Source organism: Phycodurus eques, chromosome 14 (assembly GCF_024500275.1).
Source record: "Phycodurus eques isolate BA_2022a chromosome 14, UOR_Pequ_1.1, whole genome shotgun sequence".
NCBI classification, from domain to species: domain Eukaryota; kingdom Metazoa; phylum Chordata; class Actinopteri; order Syngnathiformes; family Syngnathidae; genus Phycodurus; species Phycodurus eques.
The window spans coordinates 14,496,323-14,515,502 of record NC_084538.1 but is presented as its reverse complement, the minus strand read 5'-3'; the positions used below and the strand labels follow the sequence as shown (position 1 = coordinate 14,515,502).

At 42.5% G+C, this 19,180-nt stretch overlaps 3 protein-coding genes across 4 annotated transcripts in view; 2 read left to right on the top strand and 1 right to left on the bottom strand.

Moving 5' to 3' along the window:
• LOC133412785 (pleckstrin homology domain-containing family G member 3) overlaps positions 1 to 3,606 on the top strand; it is a 33,126-nt gene extending 29,520 nt beyond the window's left edge. The window contains exons 18-19 of the mRNA XM_061696422.1: positions 167 to 1,547; positions 2,311 to 3,606. Of these exons, the coding sequence (XP_061552406.1) occupies positions 167 to 1,547; positions 2,311 to 2,903 (1,974 nt within the window). The 3' untranslated portion in view covers positions 2,904 to 3,606. The remainder of the gene's footprint in view (positions 1 to 166; positions 1,548 to 2,310) is intronic.
• An 896-nt stretch (positions 3,607 to 4,502) lies between these two features.
• xgb (x globin) lies at positions 4,503 to 13,459 on the top strand. 2 transcript variants are annotated; one of them, XM_061697177.1, is made up of 6 exons: positions 4,503 to 4,849; positions 8,555 to 8,662; positions 9,648 to 9,768; positions 10,651 to 10,822; positions 10,988 to 11,068; positions 12,915 to 13,002. In XM_061697177.1, exons 1-5 carry the CDS (start codon positions 4,665 to 4,667, stop codon positions 11,047 to 11,049), a joined length of 648 nt encoding a protein of 215 aa, XP_061553161.1. In that variant the 5' UTR covers positions 4,503 to 4,664; the 3' UTR covers positions 11,050 to 11,068; positions 12,915 to 13,002. The 2 variants fall into 2 exon arrangements, with proteins under 2 accessions (XP_061553161.1, XP_061553162.1); XM_061697178.1 differs by lacking the exon at positions 10,651 to 10,822 and having other exon boundaries at positions 12,915 to 13,459.
• srp14 (signal recognition particle 14) lies at positions 12,200 to 18,625 on the bottom strand. Its single transcript, XM_061697179.1, has 5 exons — positions 18,519 to 18,625; positions 16,334 to 16,406; positions 15,073 to 15,185; positions 14,944 to 14,976; positions 12,200 to 13,875 (listed from the first exon to the last, which is right to left on the bottom strand). Exons 1-5 carry the CDS (start codon positions 18,540 to 18,542, stop codon positions 13,786 to 13,788), a joined length of 333 nt encoding a protein of 110 aa, XP_061553163.1. The 5' UTR covers positions 18,543 to 18,625; the 3' UTR covers positions 12,200 to 13,785.
• Between the last annotated feature and the right edge of the window lie 555 nt (positions 18,626 to 19,180).

Sequence of the window (19,180 nt, the reverse complement as noted above, 5' to 3'; positions counted from 1 at the left end):
CAATCGGCCTCTGAATGTAAAAGCAAAAGCATCATAAATTGTGGATGCCTTCGAATCGACTGCTTAGTTGACTTTGATAGTGCAGAGTGCTTTATTTACAATGTTTCTCCAGCTTCCAATGTCTATAATTACGTCCGTTTTTGAAAACACATTTGTCATATTTCAGGCCCATTTGGACGATCTGCATCCTTCAGACCGGGTTCCTCAAGCAGAGAACACTCATCGACTGCCCGAGTCACCGGTCTGCCTCTCTCCAGTGCAAGAGGCCGTCACGCCGGAGTCCGTGGAGACCTCTACAGAAATGGGTGAAAAAGAGGAGGGAGGAAGCGACTCGTTGGGTCTTCAAGTAGAGGAAACGAGTGCGCTGATGAGTAGTGAGCTCTCCGAGGAGGACGAGGAGGAGGCGGCGGTAGTGGCAGGGAGTAAGAGCATCCTACCGTGCTCCGTGTTAGACCAGGCGAGTGTCATCGCCGAGCGCTTCATCACTGGCATGTCCAGGCGGACCAGCCTGGTCTCTGAGGATATGGGCTCCCTGGCCTGCTCCTCACCGTTGACCCCCAATGAAGTCTTTATAAGCCCCTCCACCTGCACAGACTCTGAAGAGAAGCTTGAATTGTCGCCCACTGTGTCGCCTCCTGAGCCACAGGTGACCTCTGAGAGTCATCCGCCTGCGCATGAAACGGCCCTCGCTGAGGGGGAACGTCGGTCCACCCTTTCTAAACAGGATCTCCTCCTGATCCACAAGATCAGGAGATACTATGAACACGCTGAGCACCAAGACGCCAACTTCAGCATCAAGCGCAGGGAAAGTCTATCCTACATTCCAGCAGGTCTGGTCAGTCACCTGAGCCGACAGCTTAACAATATTCCGGACCAGCACGCGGTCCCAGTCCACAGGAAAGTCCTCTCCCGGTACAGGCCTACTTCCTGGTCTGTGTTTGACCTTCCGGGCTTAGAAAAGAGTCCCAATGCAGATATTCACCAAAAGGCTGAACCGCAGAGATCAGAGGGAGTGACGGCTAGATCCCCTGGCGTCACAGATTCTTCTACCACAGATGAAGACTTCCGACCTTCATCAGAGATGATCAAAGTCTGGCAAGACATGGAGTTGGAGGAGGACGTCCAGCAGACTCAAGAGGAGAAAAAGACACCCTATGAGTGTTTGGACTCCTCAGATCGTAAACTCGTAAAGCAACCATCCCCGATTCTAGAGGAGAGTGAAACAAGTCCCTCGTCTGATGATTCAAATGTTCCGTCAGAAGAGACGGAGTCCACTCAAGACTCCAAGCAGCTTAAAACCTCTGTGACTCAAGGGAAGAACCTAGTCCAACTGCCCAGGATCATTAGCTTCAGAACTAGTGTGGACGAGGACCAGCTCTTACAGGACATGGGCAAGATGAAGAACAAGGTGTTCCAACTGGCACGTCAGTATAGCCAGCGCATCAAGAATAACCGACCTATGGTATGGCAGAGGAACCGGGAAGCCTCGAGTCAACAAGGGTTCAAGAATATGCCTGCTGTCCTCGAGGAGAAAGTCAAGAAAAAAGGTAAATGGAACGTGCCCTTGGATGTACGGTCAACCTGCATTGTCGTACGTCAGCAATCGTAAATTTACTTCGGTGTGGAATTTTTTTTGGGGGGCGGGGGGGGGGTCCTTATTTTTTTTCATTTGGTTTTTATTTATTCACTGAAGAACTCACCAATTTGCTGTTTTTGTGCACAGGCCAAAACAATGAGAAATATTGTTGCCATCTTGTTGAAGTGAAGTGAGCTGGAAAGGCCGTTAGACTCCAGGGGATTACTTCGAAGGGGAAAACTTGTAATGGTGCCTTGAGATATGAGTTTAATTCATTCCATAACCACACTCTTATATCAAAAAACGCATATTGCAAAACAAATGTACCCATTAAACCGAATGGAAGTTCAATTAATCCGTTCCAGTCCCCCCAAAAAAATTTTGTTTTAAACGTTTATAATAAAGAAAAGTAGCAGTATCATTTGGAGAACTACAAGCAGGAGAGAGAGACCAGGCGCCAAGGTTAAAAAAAAAAAAAAGTATGTTTTAATAAGTTATGGTTTCAAACTGTGCAGGAAGTGTAAAACGTAAGTTTTTTTGTTGTTGTTTTTTTTGTTTTGTTTTTTTTAAATACGGTCTCTCTTTATACCTTAGATGTTCATCTGTTGCGGGTGGATCTGGCACACTGACTGTACTGAGTGGTAGAAAAAAAGTGGTATAAGTTGACTAAAATGGTGCTCTAGAATATGGATGGCAGATGACTGTATTATATATTTTGTATTTAATGTGTGCAGGTAAACCCAACCTGAGACTGCCCTTGAACACTTGTGAACAGATGGTCATCCATGAGGGGAATACACCAAGTCCAGACCCAACACAGAGTTCTGCAGGCAGCTCCCGCAGCACAGTAACTGACCCGCAAAGCCCTGAGTTGGAAAACTTCCACTGGCCTGATGTACAAGAACTGCGCTCCAAATACAACCCCAGCGGACCCGACACAGACTCCTCAAATGGGTTGCTGGAATGCTCTCCGGTCAGGTGCAACGGCTTCTCTCACAAAGACCTAACGCAGTGTCCGGTGGCAAAAGACTGGCCTCAGCCCTGCTCAAAGCTACTGTGCAGGTGGAGCTCTTTGGACCACATGCTTGGATCTCTGCCACTCCATGAAGTGCAGAACCTGCAGGAACCTGTGCGGACCTGCTGTCCCAGCAGTCCGGCATCTTTGACCGCCGCACATTGCGGCATCCTCGCGGAGGGGGACGAGCTCTCGAAGGACGGCTTCCAACGTCCCGGCAAATCGTCTGCTTTGAGTACAGCCAAGACGTCGGAAAGTAATCTGGTGAAGAGTTTACGGGAAAAGTTCCAGAGTTTAAGCACCAGCTTGTGAACACATCAACTGTCAATATTTAGCTTTCCTAACAGAGTGAAACTATGCAGTCTGCATTGCACTCACTCAAGTGATGATTTTGAAGGGATGTTAGTGGTCCATGCAATGTGGGGAAACAAAAAAAAAAAAAAAAGTGTGTTGCTATATTTGTACATTTGGGACTTTTCCGAACTCATTGGATGTAAATGTGTAAATAGTTCCCTTATTCGTATCATTACCATTATGATAACCTTCTGTTTACTTCTCTCTCACTGTTGATTAATACTCTAATTATCACTACAGTATTAAAGCATAACAAAAAGTGGATGTGAGAAGATTACCTCAACTCAGCTGATCGCACACCAAAGATTTCTTTTGTTGCCTATAAATATACAAATCATGTGACAGGAGTCATTTGACTAATTACAGCTGTTTTCATGCATCACTGGAGCTTTAGTTTTCTCAAATGTTCTCTATTTTTATTGAATGATATTTATGAAGCTGTATTTTGGGGACACCATTGGCATGTAAATAGCTACGGTATAAACTCCTTTTCTATTCCAGAAAGACTACTTGAAGTTTGCCATATTTGCAACACAAATCGCAATGGCATGGTCACTGATGTCATGGACTGATGCACATAATGTATTCATGTGATGTATATAGTACACATCTGAGACTCTTTTTTTTGAGAAGACTGTCTTCATGAATAAACCTCAGTTATAACGTTTGTATTAGTCTCTCATGCATTGACTGCTGTATGCATGAACCAGTATATTGACGACCCCATATCTTTGCCTGACATTTTGACATTGTCATTTGCTCATTACATTAATCATTCAATAATTCTGACCTGCATGCTGAAAAAAAAAAGAGAAAACGACGTCAAGCAGTTCGACAATTATATTTTGTTAAAACGCAAACGTTAATGGTTGATGAACCTAATACCTAAGTGAGCAAAATGCAATTGTGTGGTAAGTTGACAAAATCTTCGTTTTTAGCAGTGTATTAGGTTTAAACATGCCTCTGTTATTGTTTCATTATTCTGTCTCCTTAACTTTGAGCCGCCTTTAGTTGCAACTGTAGCAATACGCCATTATTATGAGTGCATATTGAGTTTTGAAAATTACTGAGCGTCTTCTTCGGGCGCCCTCACTATTAGTAGTAGTTAAAACATAATAAATGACAAATGTTACATTCTGCATATGTTAACCACTTTCCCGCAGTAGCCTAATGTTAAAACTTCAGGGCGCAACGACATACAACGTTTCGAGGTTACGAACTAGTTTGCGCAGCAGCATACTGTAATAAGAAAACGTCGTCACGCGGCAGCAGAGGACACACAGTTACCATATTTACAGTGTTACTTAAGGCTTAGAAGTCTTTTCAAACATTTACTGCAGTCCGCCGTCGTAGTAACGAAACTCTCCGTCGTAAACCTGAGCGCTCCCTGTCTACCATAACGTACGTATTGAGCATACAAAACCAGCTTTGCCTTCAAAAGCCTGTCGTCAAGTTAGCTGACAGTAGTTTAAGCTACGCTATACCGGATGTTAGCATAAAAGCACATCCGTTCTCCGCCTCCTTTAAGTGTTTTATTTTGACGCGTGTCACGCCGAGTGTGTCGAGTGAAGCGAGTCCAAGCAGAGAAGAAGCCACAGCCGCCACATGACGGCAAGCAACAGCACCAATACTCTCCAGTTCACCATCTTTTATTTTAAACTCTTTTTCGTACTTTTGGAGTGGAGGGGGAGAAAAAACACCTTGGATTCTTTATGAAGAATGGGCTGTGCAATATCTGGCTTGGCTGAAAGTGCAGGCTTGGCAGAAAAGATTGTAAGGGACCATGATGCTGGAGGAAGAGGAGGAGGACAACATCCCAATCAAGACCAGATTGACATGATCAAGGAGTCGTGGAAAGTTATCAGAGACGACATAGCAAAAGTTGGCATCATAGTGTTTGTCAGGTAAGCTTGTTGAACATTTTCAATTTCAGTGTTAAGTGATTGTCGAATGCAGATAAAACGGAACAATTCAGATGACATATTTCCCATCCCTTCGTCCCTTTTCGATGGCGCCTATCCTCATTAGGGTCAAGGGTGACCCGAAGCGCCCATCCCAGCCGACTGGGTGAGACGCCAGAGTACATCCTGGACTGGTCGTCAGCCAATCACAGCGCACATAAAGACCACCATTTACACTCACATTCACACCTGTGGACAATTTAGAACAGTAGTGTTAAACTCATTTTTGTCATAGGCCAGGACTTACCATTAGGCAAGCACAGGCAATTGTGTGGGACTCTGAGATTTCCAGCGGGCCCCAAACATCTCATTTAAAAAATGGTTTAAAAAAAATAAATCCCTGATTTAAGCAATTGTTATTGTTTTAGTCTTAATTTGCCAACTTCAAAACAGATAAAAATGCTTAAATCTATCACAGTCGTTTCAAGTGCTCCCCCTCCCTACTCGTGCAATGGACTATTCCATCTTCTTTGTGCGCATGTGCAGACTTGATTCAGGAAGAGGGTAGCAAAACAAACTTGTTGGCGTGTTGTGAGGAGAAGGAAGCAAAGTTTTTCCAGTGGATTTCTTTTTCACGGTGACACCGGACATGCGTAACAGCCAGACATGCTTGCCACTTGAAGTAGCGCTGCTGTCAGTGCCGGCCAAAAAGGATGCAGTAGTGATGGAGTGGAGAGTGCTACAAGTTAAACGTTTTTTTTTTTTTTTTTTTTTATTAAACCTTATTAAATGTTGATTAATGTTCTGATTCATTACAATCAACACATTGAGATGATTCCCTTGTTGGATAATAATCCTCAAGAAATGATTTTAAGGACTTAATCTAGCTCAGAAAATATTCGAATTTTGTCACTTTTTGGTTGATGAACATTAACACAAAACAATATTTGCAGTACGGTACACGGATGTGGCCCTCCATGACTGGGTTTGCCTTTGTCCCACAAATAAGTAAATAAACCCCTGAAATCACATACACTATTATATTGTCAAAACCAAATTGAATTTCAAGTCATGTGAAATTCTGGCTATTGTTCAATTTATGTCAAGAAGGGATTTGGTGAAAAATGTCCTTGTAATATTTATTAAAAGTGAAAAGGAATCACATTGCGGTACAGATATTCTGCCAAAATAAAAACAAACCCATTCAGCAAAAAGCATTTAGTATCGACACTTTATTTGCTTTAGTGGGCCGCATGAAGTGATGCGGCGGACCGAATCTGGACTCTGGGCCTTGAGTTTGACACCTGTTATTTGGCGTCGTCAATGAGCCGTCCGTGTTTTTGGAATTCGGGGGCAAGCCGAAGAACCCATAGAAAATAAAGCAATGGGAGAACATCAAAACGCCGATCCAAGATTCCAACAGAACCTCCGAACTGTGAGGCAGACGTGCTAATCACGCTTTACCGCGCTGTCTGTTACAGAATCTTGACCTTATAATAGCGTGCGTTTTTGGGGCTATCGGCAGATACTCCGAATTATGCAAAATGTTGGCTTCTGTTTGTGCTGACCTCGTGGCTGACATATTGTGTCCAAGCCAACAACATCCTCCATCACAGTGACCCTGCACCACTTATCACTCACAAGCCTGCGGCAATAACATCCCGCACTCTTCTCGCTTCATATCACATCTTAACATTACACAACAATGCACAGCTCCTGCTCGACTGCTGTTTACTATTAATGGCAGCAGTAATGTATTGATCAGTGTGCGCCTGTACGTGGGTGGACCTTTAATGGGAAATGTCCATTTTATTAGGTCCACCTGCGCAAGCAAATGAAGCACAAGAAAAATATTTACAAAGATAATATTGCCGCAGGTATTAATTTCATGTTTATTGTGGTTGTACATTGGATGGTACGCAGAGCTGTTTCCAATATTTTGGATAATAATACTGTATATAGGTCCGCAAAACAACATTTGGAAGGTTTGGAAGAATTGTGAAACATGATAAATACTCTATGAGTTGTTTATTATGGACAGTATAATGCTGTCGCTTGCTTATGTCGCTGCCTAAAATATTTGTTTGTAGGTGATAATTTGTGTAAATTACCCTAAATGTCCATTTAATTTCCATTATTATTCAAACTAAATTAATTAATTTTTGATTCCCATGGTCAACTATTTCCAGCTAAGCTTCCCAATAGCACGTTTCTGGGGAGTTTCCAACTCATATAATCAATAAACATAATATGAATACCTCTAGTCAAAAGTGAGCGTTATTTTCTTTGTGAAGGCAAAATTGTCAATGCAGCGCTTGTATTGGTTTATTAGATGGTGTGGGTGTACCTAATGTAGTGTCCAGTGTGTGTACTGGACATGTAAAACAACGTGGTGGATGTTCAGGCCTCAGCTGTTGTATATAGAGCACAGGGGTCGTAGGTCACATGGCTTGGAGCCCAATTAATGCCATGTGTCCCTAGCGTAACTCTTAGCGTGTTAGCCTGGGAATGGACCATGTCCATTTCCCATCAAAAGGGGCGAACACACAATAGAGAATAAATAAGCAGTAGCTCCGTGCACGTTACCCGTGTAATCACAAGGTTTGTGACAGGAGGATGAAGACTGAATAAAAAAGAAATGAGCGGAGAATTTCACAATTTGTATTGTCTGCTCTGCAGAGTGTGTGTGTGTGTGTGTGTGTGTGTGTGGGATAAATAGTGAACCCCCTGATGGAAAAAAAAAAAAAAAAAACAATGTCATGGACAAATCCATCTTCTACATAGGAGAAATTTCAATGTTTATTTCCAGATATTTAAATGTAGAACTGATTCACAACTTGGAAGATAGAAGTGCATCTTTTGTTTGAATTTTTCATCTGAACAAAAGTTCTATGTATACATGTGATGGACAGGTGTGTCCTATTACATCCATTATTCAAAAAACAAATACCATTGAATGTCTACCCACTGTTATCACTGTTGCCTGGGAACACTACATTTCCACTAGTTAGAGGTGTAACTAACATGAAAGCCAGAGAACCTTCTATGGATGAAAAACAAGCAATTTTGAAGCTGGGAGAAGATGAAAAATCTATCAGAGCCATTGCATAAACATCGGCCACAGCTATAATCATCTGGCTGGCGACCAGATCAGGGTGTACCCCGCCTCTCGCCCACAGTCCAGCACGCCCGCGGCCCTCGTGAGGATAAGCAGTGTAGAAAATGGATGGATGGATGTATTGTTTTCAAGTTGCAAGTTTAAACTTACAGTGTACATTTTTTTTTTTCAGTGTAGAATTTAGTTACCTTAGAAATGTATGTGCAGGTGTACCTAATGATGTGACCAGTGAGCGTATGCAACTGTCTCGCACAAAGAAATGTGAGCGTGTTCACCTCGTCAGCGATGCATTGTGGGAGCATGACTAATATCAGGCAGCTCAGCAGGAGAGCAGAAAATGTTCTGATTGGATGGCAGCACATTTAAAAGCATCAATGACTAGGAAGGCAAAAGAAGAATACAAAGTGATGCATGATGACCTCTTGAGTGACAATGTAAGAGATGGTGATCCAAATCAGCAGCAGAACGCATACACGCAACACAGTGCGGGGGGGGTGGGGGTGGGGGGCGAAGGAGGGGGAGTGACTCTGACAGGCTGCTCCCCTCAGAGCTTCACCCTTGTCTGCTTGATGCTGTCGTCTTGGTAACAGGCTCTTCGAGACCCACCCCGAATGCAAGGACGTTTTCTTCCTGTTCCGAGACGTCAAGGACCTGGAGAGGTTGCGGACCAGCCGGGAACTCAGAGCACACGGACTACGGTAGGTATTATTTTTTTTTTTTTTAATTTGACAGGCATGCATCGTAAACGTTATTACTTGAGGTGTAAAAGGTACATATTAGGTAGGGGTCTGTCCCAAAATAAAGAACTCAGTGCCAAGATAAAAGTGAATTTTTGTGGTCGTATTTTGTGCAATTGTTATATTTAATTTCACTATATTCATTTTTGTACATGCATGTTGGCCAACATGTGGCTCGCAACCCGCTTGCAGCTCTTTGGCTGGCCTTGGTGAGGCTTGTGGCATTTTGAACTCGGTCTTCAGAGGTTTCACACTATAATTAATATAGTGTTCGACAATATTACTGTACGGTTGTCAATATTTTGGACACAAAACTAATTATGTCATTGTCTAACTGATTCTAAAAAGGCACCACTACTGTGAGAATCACAATGGTAGAGTCATGAAAACATAAAACCAAAGCACAAATGAAATTTTGACCTTTGGCTGTGTCAATCAAAACTGTACATTCTTCATTAAAATATTCCATATTGAAACAGCAACCTTCGTAGACATCACATGCAGCTCGATTTGTAGCATCTTATTTTCTGGTAATGTCTTACTCTCGGGATGCCACTTTTCATTGAATGAGATGAAACATGAAGTCATGCTGCCTGCTGTGCAGCGCAAATTGTCAATGAATTCTAACTTGCCACTCCAGTGGCGACAGAGCGTTACCACTTTCTTCCCAGTGTGTCTGAGGCAGCCAGTTATTGCCTGTGGAGATAAAGGTGCAAAAGCTTGCATTGCATTGTGGCAGATACACTCACTCACGCACACACACACACACACACTGACTTGATTTGCGCAAGTTTGAACTCAACGGATGGATGCGCAATCAAAGAAAGTCATGTCGCCATTTGAGCAGCTGAAGTATGAAATATCAGCAGCCTTCCACCACAGCGCTGCTGTGTCACTCTAACAACAGTCAAGTTGATCAAGACGACTCTTTTCTCCTCTCTTTCAGCGTCATGTCTTTTATTGAGAAAAGTGTGGCCAGGTTGGACCAATTGGAGCGACTGCAGGCGCTGGCCGTGGAGCTGGGAAAAAGCCATTACCACTACAGCGCCCCTCCCAAATACTACGATGTAAGACGATGATCTGTTCTTTCCATCAGAATGGTACCCTCGCCACTGTATCGCGTAATCAATGCTGCTGATTGAGTTTGGACTCAGTGGCGGGCCGTGTGTTTGGTACCTGCGCCTTCAGTGGGGACTTAATTTACCTCTTAATAGGACCACGATAGCTGGTACCGTAGTGGTGAAGTTGAAATCCGCGAAATGGTTCCATTGCTAATATAATACAAGCTACGTACATCGGCCAGCACTAGCGTTTGTGAAGGCCCGGGGCAGATTAGATTGGACAGAAGAATCTAACATACATATCCACGTACTGGAAGCAGTGCAGCTAAGAGAAACGCTACAAAATGAAGATACAGTATAAGACTGTCGAGAATAAATTAATACCATCTCATGAAACAAATACCTTGAGATACGAGTGGCCTAACTTCCGGGTTTTTCAAGATATGAGCCGTGATCGGGCGATTTATTGCTTTGACTTGCGAGTGCAAACTTGCGATACAAATGCTGTATGGTGGCAGGGGACTCAAAGAGGCTTGAAACTGTTCATTGCCACTCTCAGCTGAAGATTACTGTCAAAATAAGCATAAAATTATTAAATATGATTATACATGTTGTATAATAGGCACACGGGCTAACACTTAGCATCTTTGTGGCGGTGTTGTTACCCTTTAAGCAACGGGTATCTGAACACAAACAATGCAGTAATACACGAAGACAATACTCACAGGCGCATATATATATATATATATATATATATTATTATTATTATTTTATTTTTTTTTCATTGTCCTCTGCGAAGTGTTAAAAACACATTAAGTTTTTTCTGGGAGGCTGCAGTGAATTAATGGCATCCATCCATCCCTTCTCAACACCTCTTATCCGAGTTAGGATCACGGGGCGCTGGAGCCTGTCCCAGCTGACTTCAGGCAAAAGGCAGACTACACCCTGAACTGGTTGCCAGTCAGTCGCAGGGCACATATAGACCCAGACAACTATTCGCACCCACATTCACACTGTCACGGAGTAGGAACTGAACCCACCCTGCCCGCACCAAAGTCAGGTGAGTGTACCACGACACCATCTGTGACCCCTGGATTGTCAAGGAACGAATCTATCGCTCGTATCCCAAGGCACTACTATAGGTTTCTGTTGGTCAACGAGAAAGCCTGAATGGCACTGACTGTACACCGTTGTTTTTGAATTACATCTCACGTCATCTTTTCAGTATGTCGGAGCAGAATTCATCAGTGCCGTGCAGCCAATCTTGAAGGACAGATGGACCGCTGAGCTGGAGGAGGCATGGAAGGCAAGACACGTGTATCACATCACTTTGACTGAAATGTACATGTAATATACCGCTTTCATAGCGTGCCACGTCTCCATCTGCTCGGTACTGAAATACGGTTTAAGTACTCATTTGAACATCCAACATCATTTATAGCGCCAGTGCCGCTGGTGCGCTGCAGCAGCCTGGCTAAGCGACGTGACCACTCGGCGGCCACATTTGTGGGGGTAACGTTCCCATCAAAGACAATGCATGTACATTGAAAACAATCAATCGATATTCATGACGTTCACATTTTCTGTTAATGTCCAAGCACGTGCTATTAATACAAAACATTTTCAAAAAAGAGCCCCAAAAATATTCTTACCGAGGAAAGGGTTTTCCCAGTTCCTTTTTGTGGTTATACGGCATTGTGTGCGACCGTATGCCGCACAATGTGCAGGGTATCCTTGCTATATTGGTTTTCGTGCTGTCCACAAACATGGAATTCGCTGACACTTTGCCCCTAAGCTTGGCTTCGCCGTAGGCATTTAGTTTATAGTGGTGTGTTGTATCTACCGATTGTCAACATCTATGACAGCAATAAACCAACAAGCAGCAAAAGCATCCATGCTACTTCAAGCACTTCCAAATATGGGCAAGCTCGCACTGGACGCAACTTAACGAACAATCCTTTTCGAGGATTGTAGACATAAAAACAAAGAACATACTTTGTTTTGAAAATGTGAGAGTGGCACATGCCAAGGTGAAAGGCAACAGCAAAATTCACATTCATTTACAGTAAATGGGTTTGTTGGTTGTTCTTTGAACACAGTGATTTTGTGTACAAATAATGCGTGGTTTCGTTTTACCAGTTTTGAATTTCAAAGAAACCATATTTTATTTTTCCAATCACGAAGAGTTCCGTCAATGCGGACTCCAGTACCTCCAAGGTTTAAGAACCACTGTTCTACACTCCATAATGAAAACATAATAAACATTTTCCCCATCTTTAGCAACTTTATTAACCATGGGGGAAAAAAAGGAAATCACATGAACTAAGTATGCAACCTTTCAAAGCCTTTGTGCAATACTTTTGTTTGTAATGACAGCCTTAAGTCTTTGAAAATGATACAGTTGGTACACCACCTATCTTTGCAGCAGTTTCACCCCTTTTCGAATCATGTAAAATCATCTGAAGTTACCACAGCTGGACAAACATGATATTTGCAGGGGGAAATGGACCAAGAAAAAAAACAAAAACTGATGCACAAAATTTGTTTAAACTGTTCATATATCACAAACTATGACCCCAAAACAGTTATTTCAGACTTCTTTCATTACCCTTAAAAGCTAATGATGTACAGATGATACATTTTTTTTTTAAAAAAAGCACCGCAAGTGTACATGCTGCACAGACTTAACTATTGATGCTAACAACCCAGGCTAAACTTTGCTCCTCCCCAAGATACAAACCCTTTCAGAAAGAGCACAAAAACAAAAAATGGGTGTTTTTTCCCCCCTCTCTTTTCTCTCTTTCGAGCAAAGAGCTCAGGATAGATTTCAGAGAAAAAGAACGCAGATAGGTGAATTTCAGCGTGCCGATGCACAGATCGCTGTCCACAGTCCTAATTACAGACAATGTCTCGAAGCCACTAAGCCATTAATATTAAACAAATGAAACACCGTTAATAAGCGGTAACTTACTGTGTGTGCTGTGTGACATTTTTACACCGCTGAAAACTCGTTCATTGGGTGACTTATGTAACCTCAAAACATGTTAGAACTCCTCACCAGTGTACACATAAAGAGGACAACAAGTCTCGGTGTATTTAGTACGTGCTGCTCTCTTGTGGTTGAAAGAATTGTTACCCCGTGTGTGATCCAGACCCTGTTTCAGTACGTGACCTGCCTGATGAAGCAAGGCTACAAGGAGGCGGACAGACAGAACCATCCCGCAGTCTCCCCAAAGGAGAGAGCAGACAAGAAGAACACGGCGCTCTGAGAGGCTCACTCCAAGTCTTGGTGTACATGTTTGCTCTTCTATAGCAGAACGGACCCAAACACTGCGATTTCTTTTCAACATAGCACTTTATTAGTCAACTGAAATTCTGCTGCGGGCCAGACCCGGCGCGCTCGGGATTCTCTGCCTGTAACTCAAACGCGCCTTTCAGTACATCTTTATCAGGACATAAAATTCTGTACAATTTAGCTTCATCCTCAAGTCTGATTTGCATTTTCAATGAACTGAAGCTTTCTACATAACATTTTGTTGTTTGACAAAGTAAGAGGGCCAGTGTGGCAGCTTCAGATTTCCATCATATGAGGGAGACTATAAGCATTGTACTTATTACATAAAAATAAAACTACTAAGACATGTGATTTTAGTTTTTTTTCCATGCAACTCTTCTAATATCAATACACTGAAAAACATCCCTCGAAAAAAACTATTTCAAATATAAAAAGAGTCTGCTTTGACAATCCTAAATTGAACATAAATAGGGAGCGTAGCCTTTCAACAGACGAAAGGCCAAACCGATGGAGTGGTTTTGGCTCCAGACGTCAATTTGTGCAGCACAAGAAATCCTCACAGGTGGCACGGAACAGTCATTGACGACACGAGATCTTGGCAAAATATCGAAGTAGTCACTGGGTGGATGAGCACGGTGTGTGGGGGGTGGACTGCCTGGGGTGGGACCCGCTCCTATCTTCTCAAAATTGGAACCAGGTCAGTTCATGAGCCTTTTTGAGTCTATTGCTCACTGGGTGGCTTTGGTCTTCTTGCTTTTGCTCTTCTTGTCTTTCTTTTTCAGACCATCAATGTGCGCTCGCAGGAGGTTTGAGTATGCCTGCAAACAGTTGGGCTGATCATTATACAGCACATTGTTCAATATCAAGGACTTCCTCAAATAGTGGCTGTGGGCATTGAATTGAAGTAAGGCCTTTATTTATACTTGTGTATAAGTGGAGGCAGATATGTTGCGGCCCATCAATAAAATTGTTACAATGAAACTAGAATATAAAATGCAGTGCAATTGTACGTCGAACTCATTGCTTCTACTTAAGTAAACCTTCAAGTCCCAGTAAACTGAAACAATACAAGTCTTGTAAATTTGACACACCAGAAGATTGTTAACGTCTACCAAATTTGAATAAATAACAAAATCTGCAAGTATATAAAATCATCCTAATCATGAAAAATTGAGCCCACCCTCCAGTTGCAAGGCTGTGTTGCGTGTGTCCACTCCACAAAACCTTCAACTGTTAATCACCTACGTGCCTTTAGCTCCTGGTGGCTCACACAGCCACAGGCTCACTGTCGCTGTGTCTATTAAACAGTTAACTTTCCCTGATGCATTGCTGTTATGCGGACGCACACACGACACAAACCAAGTGAGGCGGCGAGATTTGGTGGAGCTTATGCCGTACTGGGGAACTTGCTAGCCAGTTGGCTTGTGAGCCAGCGCACGTAATAGTTATTTTAGCTCCACCAAAAAAAAACAGTAAGTTGAGAAACAGGAAAAGAAAAAAAAAAAAAAAAAAGTTTAATGCAATCTCGCAACAATTCAGTACTAAAGTGTTCTCGATCTTTGCAGGTTTTCAGCACTTCAATCATATTTGTGGTATTTAGAAAAGAACACGAAATGGATTTTTCTGGGTCTTTAGGCCAATGCAGATGAGCATTCAAGCAAAGTTAGCTCTATTCAGGTTTGCACTTTCTGCACGGCTGTACGACCGACTAAGTTGTTTTCAACCAAGTACTCATCCAATGAATGGATAAATTCACTGGAGCGCTACACCTTGTCCTACTGCTACGATATTATGGCTTCTCACCGTCACCATCAAACCAGCGATTAATTGGGAGCACTGTATCAATTCAAGCAGATCTAAAATGAATTCAAAGAAATCAAATGTACCATCTGAAACTTGATCACTTCTTTGGTGCTGACCTGCAAGAGAAAAAGGGAAGATTTGATGAAAAGAAGCACATAATAGGCAGGAGAAGGGGACACCAACAAGTCATTCAAATTCAACAATAAGCTCACCACTGTGCTAATTTTCTTCTTGCCATCAGAAGCTCTGAGAAGACATTTATTGTCTGAAGGCTCAAAGGACACCAAGTGGCCTTTTCTGGGCACTGGCTTGGTCCTCCCATCATCTGGAAAACGCATCATCTCATTCAAGATTAAATTGCCAACATGCATTTTTAGTAGACTTTACACTGATCTTCTCGGCCTGATTGGTATTGGCCGATATTTAGCATTTTATGCTGATCGGCTTTAATATCATAATTTGCCGATCCAATCAATGACGTCATTGATCGGCTCCACCAAAGACAATTACTCCGCGTCACCATCGTGCACAGTATATTTGACTCCAAAAGCTAGTTTATTTTTAGCCTTGTCGCGTGTCTTTTGATGAAGTCCTGTAAATACCCGATAGCCAATAAAGTTATTTAAAAAAATGTTTTTTTAAAAACATGTCGGCGGTGTGGGACAGACAACACGTAAAAACAAGATGAATTTGCTCTTTCACGATTGCACCATGTCAGACTACTGCAATAAAATCTTGTATTCCGACACCACCGCATCCCATTTTTTACGATCATTGGGCTTTATCTTCTCAACTCAAATGTGACCGGATACACTCGTTACCACGGCAACGACACCAAGAGTGGATCATCTTGTGCTCGGATCGGCGATTTTTTTTTTTTTTTCATTCCAAAGGGTTTGCATACTTTCCCCTCACACTGTATGTTAAACATAATGTTTAGTTGTCCTGGAGGCTGGCATTGGCCAGGTGATGAACAATGTTTCCTCCAAAAACAACATCTGGCATTCACACCAAATTGTTCAATCTTTGTCTCATCAGATCAGAGAATTTTGTCTGTCATAGTTTGAGAGTCCTTCAGGTGCCTTTGGGCAAATTTCAGGCAGGCTGCCATGTGCCTCCTACAGGCCTGATTGGTGGATTGCTGCAGAGATGTTTATCCTTTTGGAAGGTTCTCCTCTTTCCTCAGAGGAACACTGGAGATCTGACAGAGTGACGATCAGGTTCTTGGTCACCTCCCTGACTAACGCTTTCTTTCCCAATCGCTTAGTTTACATAGGCGACCAGCTCCAAGAAGAGTCCTGGTGGTTCTATTCCCTTTCCAGATCGAGGAAACTGTCTCATTGGGACCTTCAAATCAAATATCAATTGACCAATGCAGTGTAAATACAGCCTTAGACAATCCACATTGCAGAGTTTGGAGTTGCATGGGACAGTTAGTAATGACATTAGACTGCAAGCAGCAGGCCTACTTACACTTTTTCAAAGTGATGACAACACTACCAGAGGATCTGCACTTCTGGAACAAACGTGTGAGCTCTGTGAGGAACTACAAGAAACAAGAAATCAGCTTGAGAGCCTTGCTGTAGCCTTACTGATTGCAACGACTTTGACTTAAGTAACATTTGAACAAGAAATTCCCATTTTCAACCCTAGCGTATTTTCAGCATTTGTCCTTGAAACATTAATTCATAACGAATTGTTATATAGGTTTTTTAATAAAATCGCCATGACTTCAAGACAAGGTTTAATATTGTGGCCTGGAAGTGCAAAACAATAACAAATTGTGAAACACGATTACATTTCAGAAAACAAATTAACAAAAGCCAAAACACTTACATTTGGGAAAACTAATTAAAAGCAGAAACACTTTTACAAAAGACAAAACAAATGACAAAAGACGAAACACCCGGAAAGGGAACGTCCCATTTCACGGACATTCTCAGAAATCCCACGGCCTTTCTCGGCAAGACCCGCCCCGCTTCAACATGATTGGCTCTTGCAACGAGGGAAGGGTAGGCTACGCAGATGTAACGAGATGTCCATCTCAAATAGCGATTGTATATATGGACGCCCCGAACAGCGACCCTGTTTCGGCGTTTGATGCTGTATATACAATATATTGTACTTGAGCACATTTCTGAAACCATAAAAAGATAGATTAAGAGTTAAGGACGAGGCAGGTTGTTAAAGAGAGCGGACGCTGGCGAGAATTAAAGGGAAAGTGGGAATATTTGCAAAGAAGCTGCCGGCTCCATTCATTTTGAACGTACCGAGCGAGGGATCTACCTTGCATACATTCTGGTCACAAGCTGTGCTTCTTCATCGACAGCCACATTATGAATATAGTTTAGCATTGGTGTTAAACAACATTTAATGCTTTACGTACTATTTATATGGCTTAAGCCGAGGCAACGCGGGTGGCACGGAAATGTATTTTCACCGTAGGGGAAAGCTTCTGTGCATTTTGATTGAATGCAACCTGAAGATGGCTTGTAACGGAGATTATAATTTTGAATTGCGTCAAAACCAGTGGCCGACCGATCGGCCGCTCAAGGAAACAGTTGCCAAACCACACACACGGCGCCATAGTTCAGTCGGGTTCGGCGGCGATGCTTGGCGTGCGCCAGCCTTAATCCTAACCTTAACTCATCCTAAAATGCCTTAACCCCAACCATAATAAACTTCTTAGTTTTTTATATATATATATATATATATATATATATATATATATATATATATATATATATATATATATATATATATATATATATATATATATATATATATATATATATATATATATATAAATAAAAGGCACGGTGACCCACTGGTTACAGCGTCTGCCTCACAGTTCTGAGGACCGGGGTTCAATCCCCGGCCCCACCTGTGTGGAGTTTGCATTTTCTCCCCATGGCTGTGTGGGTTTTCTCCGGGCACTCCGGTTTCCTCCCACATCCCAAAAACATGCATGGTAGGTTAATTGAAGACTCTAAATTGCCCGTATGTGTGAATGTGAGTGCGGATGGTTGTTTGTGCCCTGCGATTGACTGGCGACCAGTTCAGGGTGTACCCCACCTCCTGCCCGATGCTAGCTGGGATAGGCACTCCTGCGACCCTTGTGAGGATAAGCGGCTCGGGAAATGGATCGATGGATATTTGAGATGGACATCTCGTTACATTTGCGTAGCCTACCCTTCCCCAATGCAGGAGCCAATCATGTTGAAGCAGGCGGGTCTTGCCGAGAAAGGCCGTGGGATTTCTGAGAATGTCTGTGAAATGGGACGTTCCCTTTCCGGGTGTTTCGGTTTTTGTTAATTTGTTTTCTGAAATGTGAACGTGTTTCGGTTTTTGTTCGTTTGTTTTCAGATGTGTCAGTCTTTTTTGCTTTTGTTAATTTGTTTTCTGAAATGTAAAAGTGTTACACAATTTGTTATATTGTTTTTGCACTTCCAGGCCGCCGTAGTTTAACGATAAAAAAAATAAAATAACCAGCGTTCCACTTAATACAGTACTCGCTTGGTCCAACCTGACTCTTGTCATACAGCTAATCAATGAGGCTTGTGTTCAATTCTCCTAGACTTTGTCAGCTTGCGTGAGTTTAATTTACAATTATCGACAATAACGCAGACATCACAATCAAATTAACGTTGGTTCTTACCGAGTCGTTTTCGAGCAGCACCATATTTGCGACTCCAAATGAGACGTAGCGTTACCTTCGTGGCCGGCTAGATGCACACGTCCTGCTAGTGCTTCTCACTTCCTAAAGGAGGGGGAAAAAATCCTCCCTTCCTCCCCTTTTGCGCCTTCACTTCCGCCAACGTCGCATTCGTTGACGACAGCGCCAACTTGTGGCGCGGAGCAAAGATTTAAAAAGACAACGCTGATACTTGTGCCGACCTTCTATTTATTACGTAATGTTTCTATTGACTGCACTGCTTCCAGCATGTGTGTGGATTTTCAGTGTTTTTTTTTTTTTTTTTGGTCCAATCTGATTTCAGACGTGCTGTTGTGTTAGTCTAATCTACGCAAGGCCTTCAGAATCAGTTGTGCTGGCCAATAAACTATATTAGCAACGAGACTCTCTTTAACCCAGCGATTTCCAACCACTAGTGTGCCGTGTGAGATCAGGGATGCTGTGGGAAATCATCCAGTTTCACTTCATTTGTCTGATAATTATTCCTTAATTAAAACTTTTAGATTTAAATATTGTGCTTTGTTCATCATCTATCTATGCCAGTGATGTATAGGGACAGGCAGAACAATTGAATGTGATTCAACTAGGTGACAGAAATTACAATAAACCCGTGTATCCAGCTGTTG

Coding starts and splice junctions, on each gene's coding strand:
- srp14 (XM_061697179.1), bottom strand. CDS start 18,542: ATGGTGCTGCTCGAAAACGACTCG. Junction 14,977..15,072: donor AGAAGAAAATTAGCACAGTG/GTGAGCTTATTG, acceptor TTTCTCTTGCAG/GTCAGCACCAAAGAAGTGAT. Junction 13,876..14,943: donor AAGTGATCAAGTTTCAGATG/GTACATTTGATT, acceptor AACTGTTTGCAG/GCATACTCAAACCTCCTGCG.
- xgb (XM_061697177.1), top strand. CDS start 4,665: ATGGGCTGTGCAATATCTGGCTTGGCTGAAAGTGCAGGCTTGGCAGAA. Junction 9,769..10,650: donor CCCCTCCCAAATACTACGAT/GTAAGACGATGA, acceptor TATCCGAGTTAG/GATCACGGGGCGCTGGAGCC. Junction 10,823..10,987: donor CCTGCCCGCACCAAAGTCAG/GTGAGTGTACCA, acceptor TCATCTTTTCAG/TATGTCGGAGCAGAATTCAT.